The sequence below is a fragment of the Thamnophis sirtalis genome, unplaced genomic scaffold, assembly GCF_051295495.1.
Source record: "Thamnophis sirtalis isolate CommonGarterSnake01/CBP01778 unplaced genomic scaffold, rThaSir2_p1.2 scaffold_7, whole genome shotgun sequence".
Lineage (NCBI taxonomy): Eukaryota > Metazoa > Chordata > Lepidosauria > Squamata > Natricidae > Thamnophis > Thamnophis sirtalis.
Genome location: NW_028261387.1, coordinates 40,151,350 through 40,163,363, shown reverse-complemented (window position 1 = coordinate 40,163,363; position 12,014 = coordinate 40,151,350). Strand labels below are relative to the sequence as shown.

Here is a 12,014-nt window from a genome sequence, read left to right as displayed (position 1 = left end):
CCTCTGTTTGTGGAACTATATTACTGGACATTAATCACTGAATGCAGAATTATTTTTTATTGAAAATATGCACGAAACAGAAAATATTTTGCACGAAGGCCAAAATATTTTATGTTACCTGAGACACTGACAGCATTCAGCTGTTAAATGAAACATCACGTAGAACATTTAATTGAAGAATTAAGCAACATATTTTTACCTGTGCACGCCTGTTTCTTATTTCAGAAAACTGGGCTTTTTTCTCTTCCCTCTTATTTTTCATTTTTTCCATTTCCTTTACAATATTAGATTTCCTCCGAGCTAGAGAAAGCAGTGTTATTATTGACAAAAAGCAAACTAAATTCAAATCTGCTATTCTATCTATACATTTTCAGGATGGCCTGAATATTTACCATTTTATTAACCTTAAGTAAAATATAAGTTAATAATACTAATTAACTTATAATATAGGATATGTAGGTTAAAATTTATATATTCATAGAGCATGACCAGTAGCCCCACTTGCTACTACCCGACTGAATTGGTCAACTGAGTATATTTCAAATATGTGAGGTAATACCCCAAATTTCAGGGCTGAATTTGTTTTTTATTTTGACTGGTAAAATCAATCCAACTTAAAGCTAAGCTTGAATTAACATACTTGATTATCGATTTACCAACTCCATAAAAAAGACAGTAACAGAATCTCTCTGTCAGATTGAATACGGTTCACTAGACAGAATTAAGGAATTATGAAGTAACATTATTCTACCTTGAGTGGCAGCAGACACAAGTCTGAGAGACTGTGGAGTTCCTTCTGTCACTTCATTATCATTAGATTGTATACTGTATCTATCAGAAGAATAATTATTTCTAGTTCGAGGTCGTACAACTGTTGAAGAAAAAATCTACTGGTTAAAACAATAGCCAAGGTAGCATTAAAAAAAAACCACAATGAGTTATAATATTTAATTCAGAGGAAACTAAAAATTAACTCCTAAAGGGCCTCCAATTTATCCTTTGACTCATTGTCAAATTGATATCCAGAATTTAATTAGTTTATCAAAATAATTTTCTTCTGCCATCTTTGTAGAAAAAAATATTAACCAAATGTTACTTAAGCATTTGTTTAATGTCACTAGAATTGAGTCCAAAATACTCTTGTGGTACCATTTTTATTTATATATTTTTCCCAGATTTTTTTCAACATTCTTCTGAACCAAAGTGACACCTAATGGAAGTCATAATTTAACATGTTAAAAACCTAAAATTTGATATTTTTTTCAAAAAAAATCCTGAAATAACTGTGTCCTTGTTCAATATCACAAGATTGTAATGTATATATTTGTGTATGTGCGTGCATTTATGCATACATGTACACACGAATTTATTTTTTGGCATTTGTGATTCTGCATGAAATAATGAGAGTGTCCAACACATGACATCTGTCATAGAGATTCAGAGAGTAATGAGTTACATCCTGGATATAAGATGTCAGGTCCAAATCACTGGACTACAGCATTTGGGTAGATGGCTATAAAAGTTAGCCACCAAACTATAGGATTCAAATTAGGAAGACAAGTGAAACTGCCATTTCCCTAAACCAATTGTGTAGTTGTAACAGTGTTCTGCAGCCTCCCAGTGACAAACAAAATTATGCCAAACTACTTGATATAAAATGTCCAATCAAGACAATAGAAGCAAATGTTTAGTTTTGCAATTACAATGTAAACAGAGTTTGCATTAGATTAAAATGTCAATTCATTTTCAAATATTCAGGGGAGCATTCAAAAATACTGATTTATAAGCTATTTCAATATTGAGAAATGAGCAATAATTTTCTCCAGTTTACTTGCATAAATTAAGTATATAGTGAGATTATGTTATACTAATCCAAACTCACCAGGAAGAGCTGATTGGCTTCGAGCTGGTACAGAAGCAGAAGTTTCTACCTCCATGTCATTTTCTAGAGGACTGTTTGGTAATTCTGCTATGACTGACATTTTGTTACTTTGGAACCTTGGTGCTGAGCAAAGTAAGAATAAAATATTGTTAGGAAGCAACTTAATAGTATGCAGCCAAGAAAGAAATTGATTTAGTGAAGCAAATTTAAGAGGGAGGGTTTAGTTGATTTCAATGGGATCTAAACAATGTAACATATACTCACTATTCAAATGACAAATTACTATGCATGTGTGCAAAAATGTGAAACAATTGAATTTGCCTACAAGTCATTTTTATTGGATTTGTTGTTCTTGAATCAAACTGAGCACTGGCATTTGAAGTTCCATAATCAACAACTGTAAATCTCAGAAACACACATGTTATTCCATTACTAAAAGTGCATTTAACTATTCAAAAACCTACTTTTCTACTTAACAAGATAATTATGAGCATTGAAAACATGGCTTTCTATGAAATACACTGTACATTAAAACACCAGTCAGAAATATGAGAAGGTTAATCGACTAAAGATTTAAAAAATGACCAAAACTCTTGAACTTTATGCCTGAAAACAAGAACTGGACATAGATGAAGTTCAAGAGCCATACAATACCCTTAAGGGTTACCATGCTGTGTGGGAGTGGGTGAGGGTGTGAGAAAGGCAAAATGGAATTAACCTTTGATCAAGGTCAAATCAATGGGGAATTCCTAAACATAATTTTCCTTGTTTCTTATGTTCATATTATATCACAAGAGTCACAGATAGATAAACTCTTTTGCTAAAATTATCAGTTTAACTTTAGTATTCTGATCATCATTTTATAATGCTGTTCATTTACCAGCCTTTTTTATAAGAAAAAAAAATCAATTCCTTCCTCATTCAAGATTCACTGTTCAATTTTTGCACTTATGTTCCTGTCATTATACAGTGTCCCTTAATGCAGAGAAGGATGGATTACACAGAACTTTTCAAGTCTAGAGTAACATGCTATTTTGACAAATAATTCCATACTTACTTCATGTAAGATGTGGTAGAAATAGTAGAAACAAAATATCACTTATTATATAATTGGATGGTTTAATTGGGTTGTTTCATCAGCAAAACAAACACTGCTGACAGATTATAGAGCAGTGGTTCTCAACCTGTGGGTCGGGACCCCTTTGGGGGTCGAACGACCCTTTCACAGGGGTCGCCTAAGACCATCGGAAAACACATGTTTTAGATGGTCTTAGGAACCACCAATTTTATGGTTGGGGGTCACCACAACATGACGAACCGTATTAAAGGGTCGCAGCATTGGGAAAGTTGAGAACCACTGTTATAGAGGTATAAAGCAGGAGGAAAATCCTCCTAAGCAAGTGGAGATTTGCTCAAGGAATATGAATTTGGGCATTGATCATTTGTTGAAAAGATTAATTGTTCTGCATTATATCTTTAGAATGTTTGCGCTCTTAAGAAAAATAAATTATTACAGTTTAATAAGAAAATATAACAATGGTTTCAGTAGTACTGAACAATCATATTATTACACGTATTCAGTAGGAGTGACATTGTTGCTGTCATACTAAATTGCAGTTGTGAAAACGGAGGAAAATCCTAAACATAAAATACTTGTCCAAATCCTTTCTTGAATATGGACATAGCAATACAGAACTTCTCAAAAAAATCTTGAGTATGCAGAGAATTAATGTGCACAAATTTTTGAGATGTTGAAATTGCAATAAAACTCTTAATTTAAGGGGCTTACATAGTTTATTATTACTGATCATGTGTCACATAACTAGGTTCAGGAAATCATTTTCAGGATAGACAACTATGGACTATGGAACTCTTTGTAATACTTATGGCAATTAAAATATTTTTACCTTCTCTGGGACCAGGTATTTTTGAAAGTGTTCTGCGATTTTGTCTCTAAAATTAAAAAAAAGTTCCAATTTAATAAATAACAAAAGTGTGTGGGTATGTGAGTAAGTGTTGCTGAAAACACATGGAAAACAGACCAACAATGAAAATTACTCCCTTGAAAAATTGTTTTCCCGTGTGATGTTTTTATGTTGGTTGTGACGAAGTTGATTGTGGGAGAAGAGGAAAGAGTGCGAACTATTTTTCCACTGGACCATTCAGCTAACTGTATGGAATTCTGAGCCTGCATAGAATTCCTTTATCACCTACAACAGCTAAGAAACTTGATGACTGAAGTACATGATCTTGAACATAAGAAAAAAAGTATTTATGTCCTGAAGATAGATCGGAAACTTTCAAAACAATTGAATGTAATCTAAATGAATAAGGCAGCTGATAAAAAAATAATTGAATGGAATACAGTGCTCTCCATATCATTTAGAGAAATTTCTAGCCAGGGAGGAATAAAGAAGCCAATATGGCAAGCTACAGAGTCTGCATCACCTAAGGAGGCCCGAGACTGTCTTTACAAAATACACTGAATACCAGTATAAATGCTTATTGATATTAAGTGCTTATCTACAGAGATAATAATAAATTAGATTTATTAACTGTTCAGAGTCTGTCTTTTTATTCTTTGTCTCTTAACTATCTAACATTATACTAGATGGTTTATATTTAAATTGAATCAACAGCTGCTCTTTAGGAGAAGTCTAAACTGGAAATTAATACACATAGGCCAGTTTTATACCATTTTGGGATAAATACAAAAACTAAAACTAAATAAAGCGTTAATGTAGAAAGTAATTAGTAAACTGTTCTGATAAAAATTTCTCCTTCCAAAATTCCTAAATTTAACTACAATAGGTATTTTATAATTTCAAAAAATGTTTGCCAATTCATTTTGTCAAGATTTATTTAAATATTTAAACTTTCCTGAACAAATCATGATTTCTTGAAGACGAGTAAAAATTCATCCAGCTGATTTATTTTATTTCCACACATTTGGCAAAACATAAATAGTATTCCAAATGTACTATCAGATGGAAAACATGTTGTGAAAAGGTACTTTTTATTTACTAGGGTTATGATTTAAGTGTATGTTTTGGGCACCAATGTACTTCTAAATCTCTGTTTGCCTGTTTGTAACCTTCAATTTGGTGAAACAATACATAAATTTTTGAATCGATGTGCTTTAAATGGGCTAACTTAAAGACTGCACCCAAAATCCGGGACCCATGACTCCCATGGGATTGAAATTTGGCAAAAGTGTACGTGTTTCAGCACTGTCGTATTGCTGTGGTCATGTGATCAGCATTTCCAATGCTCCATAGGAGCTTTTCACCAACAAAATCAATGAGGAAACTGGCAGGAATTTAGAAGTTCCAGACTGCCAGGAGAGATAAGTGGCTGCTGCCAAGTGAGGGAGTACACAAGAGGTACCACCTGGGGTCAGGATGATTGAAGAAGGATACAAGAGAGGTGTTGTGCAAATAAATGAAGGTGTACAAGGATGTGCAAGAGATATCACACAGGTTTGGCAGGATGCGCAGGAGGGTGGAAGAGGTGCCAATCTTGTTGGGAAGTTGCGCATGAGGGCGGTGTTTCAGCATGGGTTGTGGAAGGTATGTGGGGTGTGAGTGGGTGCATGAAGGAGATGTGGCGAAGGAGACATGGCAAGCATAGGAGATTTTGTGTGTGTGTGTCAGGTATGCAGTGCTGGCTGGGGAAGGTTTGTGGAGAACTGAACAGGGTATAGGCACAAAAGGGAAGCAAAGCAAGGGTTGAGGAGGAGGTGCAGGAGTGATGTAAGTGAATATCTGTGAAAGAATGACTCAATTGTCATGGATTTTATATGCTAAAAATATTATAATAATGCTGAAATTTTAGTAAAATTAAAAGGCACCCATTTTGGATCATTTTACCCAAACCAAGCCTATGTAGTTTACACATTGCAACAATCATTAAAATATACATTAAGAAATCTTGTACTCAAAAAGTATTGACCTGAGTTTCCTTCTCACAATTAGTATTTAATACAACTGTACTACAAAAATTTCCAAGATTTAATATGATAAAATCTCTGACTGCAACCAATTTTCCATTGATTGTCAATTTGGATTACATTTGATGGTCCATTGTACATACATTAAAAGGCTTTTTTTCTGAAATGAATTTCCAAATCAGATTGTGTTATAACAATCCAATTTAAAAATCAGCAATTAGAAGCTGACCTGACCCATATACTTCTGGCAATAATTGGGATATTGCAATTACAATGAGTTTGTGGAAATCAACAGTTCTTTTTGGGGAAAAAATATTTAGCAAGATGTCAAAAAAAAATCACAAAAAAATATTCAAGACAATATGTAAACAATTACAACACAAATTATTACATTAAGCTCTTCGCTAGTGACTCAGATTAACAAACTCAACACATGCTGAAGCAATTCAGGATTATCAGTTAAAATGAGAGAAGCTATGATAGAAGTGATATAACCAATATATAACCAATTTTGTTGAATTTATTTTGTACAATGACAATGAAGACTATGCTTAGTGCATCAGATAAGTTCAAAACCAATTTATTCTTAGTGATTTTACAGAGAAATTTTATAGCTATAACAATTAATGGATCAAAAGCGATTAAACCAGATTAGTTTTATAATTTAAGAAAATGTGGATCAATTAGAACGTATATCACAGGTTCAATTACTACATTATTTGAGAAAAAGTGTAAAAATTAAATGCAGGTAAGAGAAAAATTGATGCTTCCAAAAACTGTATCATATGAAAACCAGGTGTGTGTGTGTGTGTGTGTGTGTATGTATGTGTATATATATATGTGTGTGTGTGTGTGTATATATATATATATATATATATATATATATATATATATATATATATATATATATATATATATATATATATATATATATATATATATATATATATATATATATATATATATATATATATATAATGTAAATTTATTTATTTTAGATATCATGATACTTAATCAAGAATCAAAGAAATAACTTGACATTAATATACCTGTGTAGTTACATTGTTCCGAACTTGAATGCTCTCTTTTACATCAGCAACAACTGCAGCTGTAGAAAGTTCTGGATTTATTGCTATCACATCATGAAAGTCAATCTTCAAATAGGAAAAAACACACACAAAACAGAATGAAAAATCTAAAGTATGCTTAAGTATGAATCGCAAATATCATCAATTCAATAAAATCAATAATTTGCTTGGCACAGCAAATTAAAAGTCAATGTAAAATTATTGTTTCAGTGACTGAATATTAAGACATTAATCAACCTGTCTACCAATATCATTTTCAGTTCTATGAGAGGTAGTATATTTCAAAAGATTGTGAGAAAGCCATTGACTACAAATGCTTTAAATTTTAGTACATCCTAATGATTTCTTAATATTCACTGTAAAACAGTGCGTGTATTATTACTCACCAAACATTAATTTTAAGAAAGACTGACATTGCAAAAAGGGTATTCACTATCCAAGACAAAAAGAATAAAGTTCTGCAGGTAACTTCTCCTTCACAGTTTTATGATTTACAGAAGTACAGTGAATGTCATGACCACTTAATCTACATGCTTGAACTTAGAATGACATCACAATCCTATTACTACAGCTGCAATATTCTAACAGCCATTTTCTTGATCTGCAAGCCACCTAAATCAAGCACATGAATCTTAGTTTCCACATAACAATTCAGCTTCTACAGGTATTATATCAGATTCTGAAAAATTGCCATTGTTTAACAAAGCAGTCGGTTCTGATTTTAATGTGTACATTACATCAAATTAATAAGCAGCTTTATATCTAATCTTTTAATATGCATGTTACATATTTAATTTAATCACAGCTGTGTTTATCCTGATGATAAATCCTGTCATATTAAGTATAACAATTCCCAACTACTATATTAGAATTGTACTCTAAACAGCCAACTTACTAATTCAACCCTTTGCTTTTAGATTTCCTGCTATATTGCTGTATTTCCTGCTATATATAACAGGAAATATATGTATAGATAGATATATGACATGCAGCAGTTAGGGGAAGCTATACAACAATAATTAGAGAATATACAGTGGGCAAATAAGAGAACTAGTTATTTTTGTTGCCTTCATACACTAGTATGCAAGAGAATCTATTTCTGATAAGGAATCACTCTAGGGACTAGTGATGCATTCCTTAAACAAGTAGGAAGAGAACAGTGTATAAATGTAGCCAAGACAAATAGAGATTTCATTTCTTTGATATTTAAAACAAATATACTTAATTTAATAATTACTATTTTCTTTCACATTAATTACAATGCCCTACATGTGAGAGTCAGTTTAGTCTAGTGGCTAAAGCACCAGAGTAGAATCCAAGAGACTGAATTCTAGTCCTGCTTCAGGCATGAAAGTTGGCTGGGTAACTTTAGACCTGATACTCTCTCTTCCTCTTGTGAGGAAGAGGAAGAAGAAGGAACACTATGTAGGTTCACCAATTTAAATTTACGGTATAAATATTAAAAAGGTGTAATAAAATAAACAACGTAGTGCTGGGAGATAAATACTTAGTGCTCTATTGGACGTGAAATACAGACAGCTTAGAAACACTGTATAGTTATAACACAATTATTACATTCATTGTGAGCAGATATATTATGTACTTATCAGAGTCAAACGACCAACTGTTAATATTGAAATAAATATAATGACAATTACTCATTTTTTCTTGAAAGTATATAGGGATATATAAAGCCTACTTCTAAATTGGCACTTTAGAATTTTTTCCCCCCGTAATTTAAATTATAAATTTGGTGGCAACTTTTGAAATAATTCTGGAGACTATCCATGGCTTTTAGAAGTTGTTGCTCTATTTCTTTAAGGACTTTATACTCTGCATGGAATACTGTACTTAAATTCATTCGACATAAACATTTATGCCTTATCTTGTAAGTAATCTTGGGAATGTACTGTTTTTATATGATTTCTTAAAATATACTTCCATTTAAAATTTCCAATAACAAAATGCCAACATTTTTTAGGGAAACTGCTATTTGGTTGGTCTTCAGCAAAAAGAATGAAAAAAACCCTCTTCCCATTATGAAATGGGAAAAGAATACCTGTGGACAAAATAACCTTGAAATATATATTTAATTATTTCCAGTTAGTCTCTTCTTACTAATTCTACATAAGCCTGTTTTATAATGATTCGAGCAGGCTTCAATTAAGAATTAAGGAAGAAATGTGTGCTAAATAGCTTTAAAAGTGTTGTTTTATACATAGATCATACTTTCAAATTCTCACCTCTTTCCCTTTGATATTGTTGCTTTCTGTCCATTCTACAGATACAGTCATTTCTTCCAAACTTACCCTTTTGATAATTGCACCATGGACTGAACCTAAAAGAAAATACTTATAAATTATATATCTAAGACATATGATGTGAACACAGAACTACAAGTTCATACTTGACTTTTTATCATAACCAAAAAATTTAAGTATTAATGTTATATAACTTTCCCTCTTATGAGTAACAATCTTAAAAGGCATGATGCTCCACAGTATATTTTCCCTCTTCAATTATGTTCATTGGAAATTAGAGAAACTGATTATAAGCCTTGAATCAACCCTTCTAACATTACTTCTAGAATAAAAAAATTATAAACCAGGATGCTTTAAAAAATCCAACTGCTTAGTCATTAAACAGGTCACCACTTGACCAAGTCCCATTTTACAAGCTACAACCATCTGCAATAGTCAGTAAATGTATTGATTGTCCAAAATTGCCTTTTTTAAATCAAAAATTGGAAATAAATCAGTTTCTGGCCAAAAATTTGTAATTGTGATCGGGATGCTGCAAATAGCAAATATTGATCAGATGCCAAGCAGCCAAAGTGCAGTCATGTCACTTCTCAACCTTCCTAAATTGGATTTCCCCATAGAAGTCCTATCCATGGAATCGATCGTTCCTATTTTTAACCCCTTAGCTTATTAAGTCAGTTCTGCTGAAATCTAGACACTAATCTGGCTACTTTCTCCTTGTGAAAAAGCCAGTTATTTATTGGTATTATCCAGAGCACTTATATTACTATCATCTCCAGCTGAAACAATGTGCACTCCAAAGATTAAGAATATTAAACAATGTTACCACAGGCCATGTTGTTGTATGTTCTGCAAGAGAGAGAAACCAATAGCTTGAAATTTTCAGTGGAAATTATCACACCGTTGTTACAATAGAATCACAGAATAAAAACTTTATTGTCACTTGAAATGTACACTAATTGAAGTGAAATTTCCTTGCACTCAGCTCTTAAAACAGAGGTGGGGAATTATGGCCCCTTGATGACTTGTGGACTTCAGCTCCCAAAATTCCTGAGACAGCCATGCTGCCTCAGGAATTCTGGGAGTTGAAGTCCACAAGTCTTAAAAGGGCCACAGTTCCCCACTCCTGTTCTAAAAAAGCACCAAGCAGCGAACCCACATGGAGGTACTGCTCAGCACACGCTCATCCCCGCTAGCTAGTCCCAGCGAGTAACGTGGGGCAAAGGGGCAGAATAGCCCGACTTTAACTTGCTTCTTTGACAACTCTTCTGTCCCGAAGAACAGGAGAAAAGAGTCTGGAATTTAGCCCGGCCACCATCCTTCTGCATTACAGACACGCGAATCCGCAGGAAAGCGGCAATAACGCACTAAGCATTAATCTCGTGGAGCCTCCAGAGAACACCAGGGCTACGGAAGGAGGCAAAAGACGCTCCGAAGCAAATCGCCTTTCTCCTCTCGGCACTCACCATTGCTGCGCTCAATATTAATCGATAAGCCAGGCTGAAGGCACTTGTAAATGTTGGAATCCATACTACACTACCAGAGAAATCTCAAGACGCCTGCAAACTAGCCCACTACCACACAAGAGCGCTCAACCAACTGCCGCCGCTTTGAATGGGGCGCGCCGAAAAGGCTGCCGGGAAACGACGTCCGTCCAGAGACTTCGACGTTTGCAGAACTACATCTCCCAGCATGCAGTGGGAGGTCCTCGCGTTGTCCACTTTAAAACTACATTTCCCAGAGAGGCTTGGGAGCAGAAGATGCTAAAGTCGATTCAAAACTGATGCAGACAGTACAGGAAGTGGTAGTCCTTCTCAGGGCAGGGGTGCCCAAACCTGGCAACTTTAAGACTTGTGGACTTCAACTCCCATAATTCTCCAGCCAGCATAGTTGCCAAGTTTGGGCACCCTTGCCCTAACAAATTAAATCACTTAATTGTTCTCGTGGTATTTATAAATCGTGTCATCTATATTCTGGGGGATGCATTTGATGGCTGGCGGTCTGTAACTTTAAAAAATTGGGGGTCTTTATAGAAATATCCAGGAGTTTTACCAATATTATTCATGTTTTATTGGTCCATATGCCCCTAAACAGAGGAAAAATAAAGGGAGTCAAAATTAATAGTATCATTTTTGGGGAAAGAAATTGCCAGCACATTTATTAAAATACATATAACTCCTTTCCAGGCATACATAACTCTAACATGTTAAACTTATGAAAAGGTTTTTCAGTTTTCTTGAAATAAACCAAAAAATCTTAGTTGCATTGTTATTTTAATTACAGTAAGTGATTTTCAAACGTGCTCCAACATTAGATTCAGTATTCAGTATATTGCTATAAAAGAATGTCATCAGAAAATTGGCTGTCAAGCTCACAAGTTTCTATGTTGGCCTGTTGTGACTGCAGAATCTTTTCCTCATTTTTGAATCTGCCTGCTATTACAGACAAGCTGATTAATTTTCTCCTCTGGCTTAACTGCTGTTCAGCTCATCACCATGGAGATCCAGATAGAGGGAAACAGCACTTACAACTAACTAAAGCTTGTTGACCATCATAACCAATACTCACTGGCTGCTGGAAAGTATTGCTTGTTTCAACAAATAGAAGAAAGTTTGGGCTATAATTTTGAAAACCTGAATGCATTGGGGATGCTTTAATTGGTTCCACCAGAAGAAAGAACTAGATACACAAGAGTAAGCCTTATTAGTCTTTCTACCAAATGCTTCATAGCTCTATAGCTGCCATCTGCACTTCTAATAGCTAATACATTTGTTTATGTAAAACACTGGCTTTTTTCCATTGTTTCTGCTTCTCCGCTTATTCTATGGCTGATT

General features: G+C 33.9%; 1 protein-coding gene across 1 annotated transcript in view; it reads right to left on the bottom strand.

The window, feature by feature from the left end:
* Nucleotides 1-10,792, bottom strand: part of KIF2C (kinesin family member 2C) — a 33,680-nt gene extending 22,888 nt beyond the window's left edge. The window contains exons 1-7 of the mRNA XM_014061736.2: nucleotides 10,647-10,792; nucleotides 9,163-9,257; nucleotides 6,881-6,985; nucleotides 3,790-3,835; nucleotides 1,883-2,005; nucleotides 752-871; nucleotides 200-300 (exon numbers count right to left, since the gene is read on the bottom strand). Of these exons, the coding sequence (XP_013917211.1) occupies nucleotides 200-300; nucleotides 752-871; nucleotides 1,883-2,005; nucleotides 3,790-3,835; nucleotides 6,881-6,985; nucleotides 9,163-9,257; nucleotides 10,647-10,710 (654 nt within the window). The 5' untranslated portion in view covers nucleotides 10,711-10,792. The remainder of the gene's footprint in view (nucleotides 1-199; nucleotides 301-751; nucleotides 872-1,882; nucleotides 2,006-3,789; nucleotides 3,836-6,880; nucleotides 6,986-9,162; nucleotides 9,258-10,646) is intronic.
* Between the last annotated feature and the right edge of the window lie 1,222 nt (nucleotides 10,793-12,014).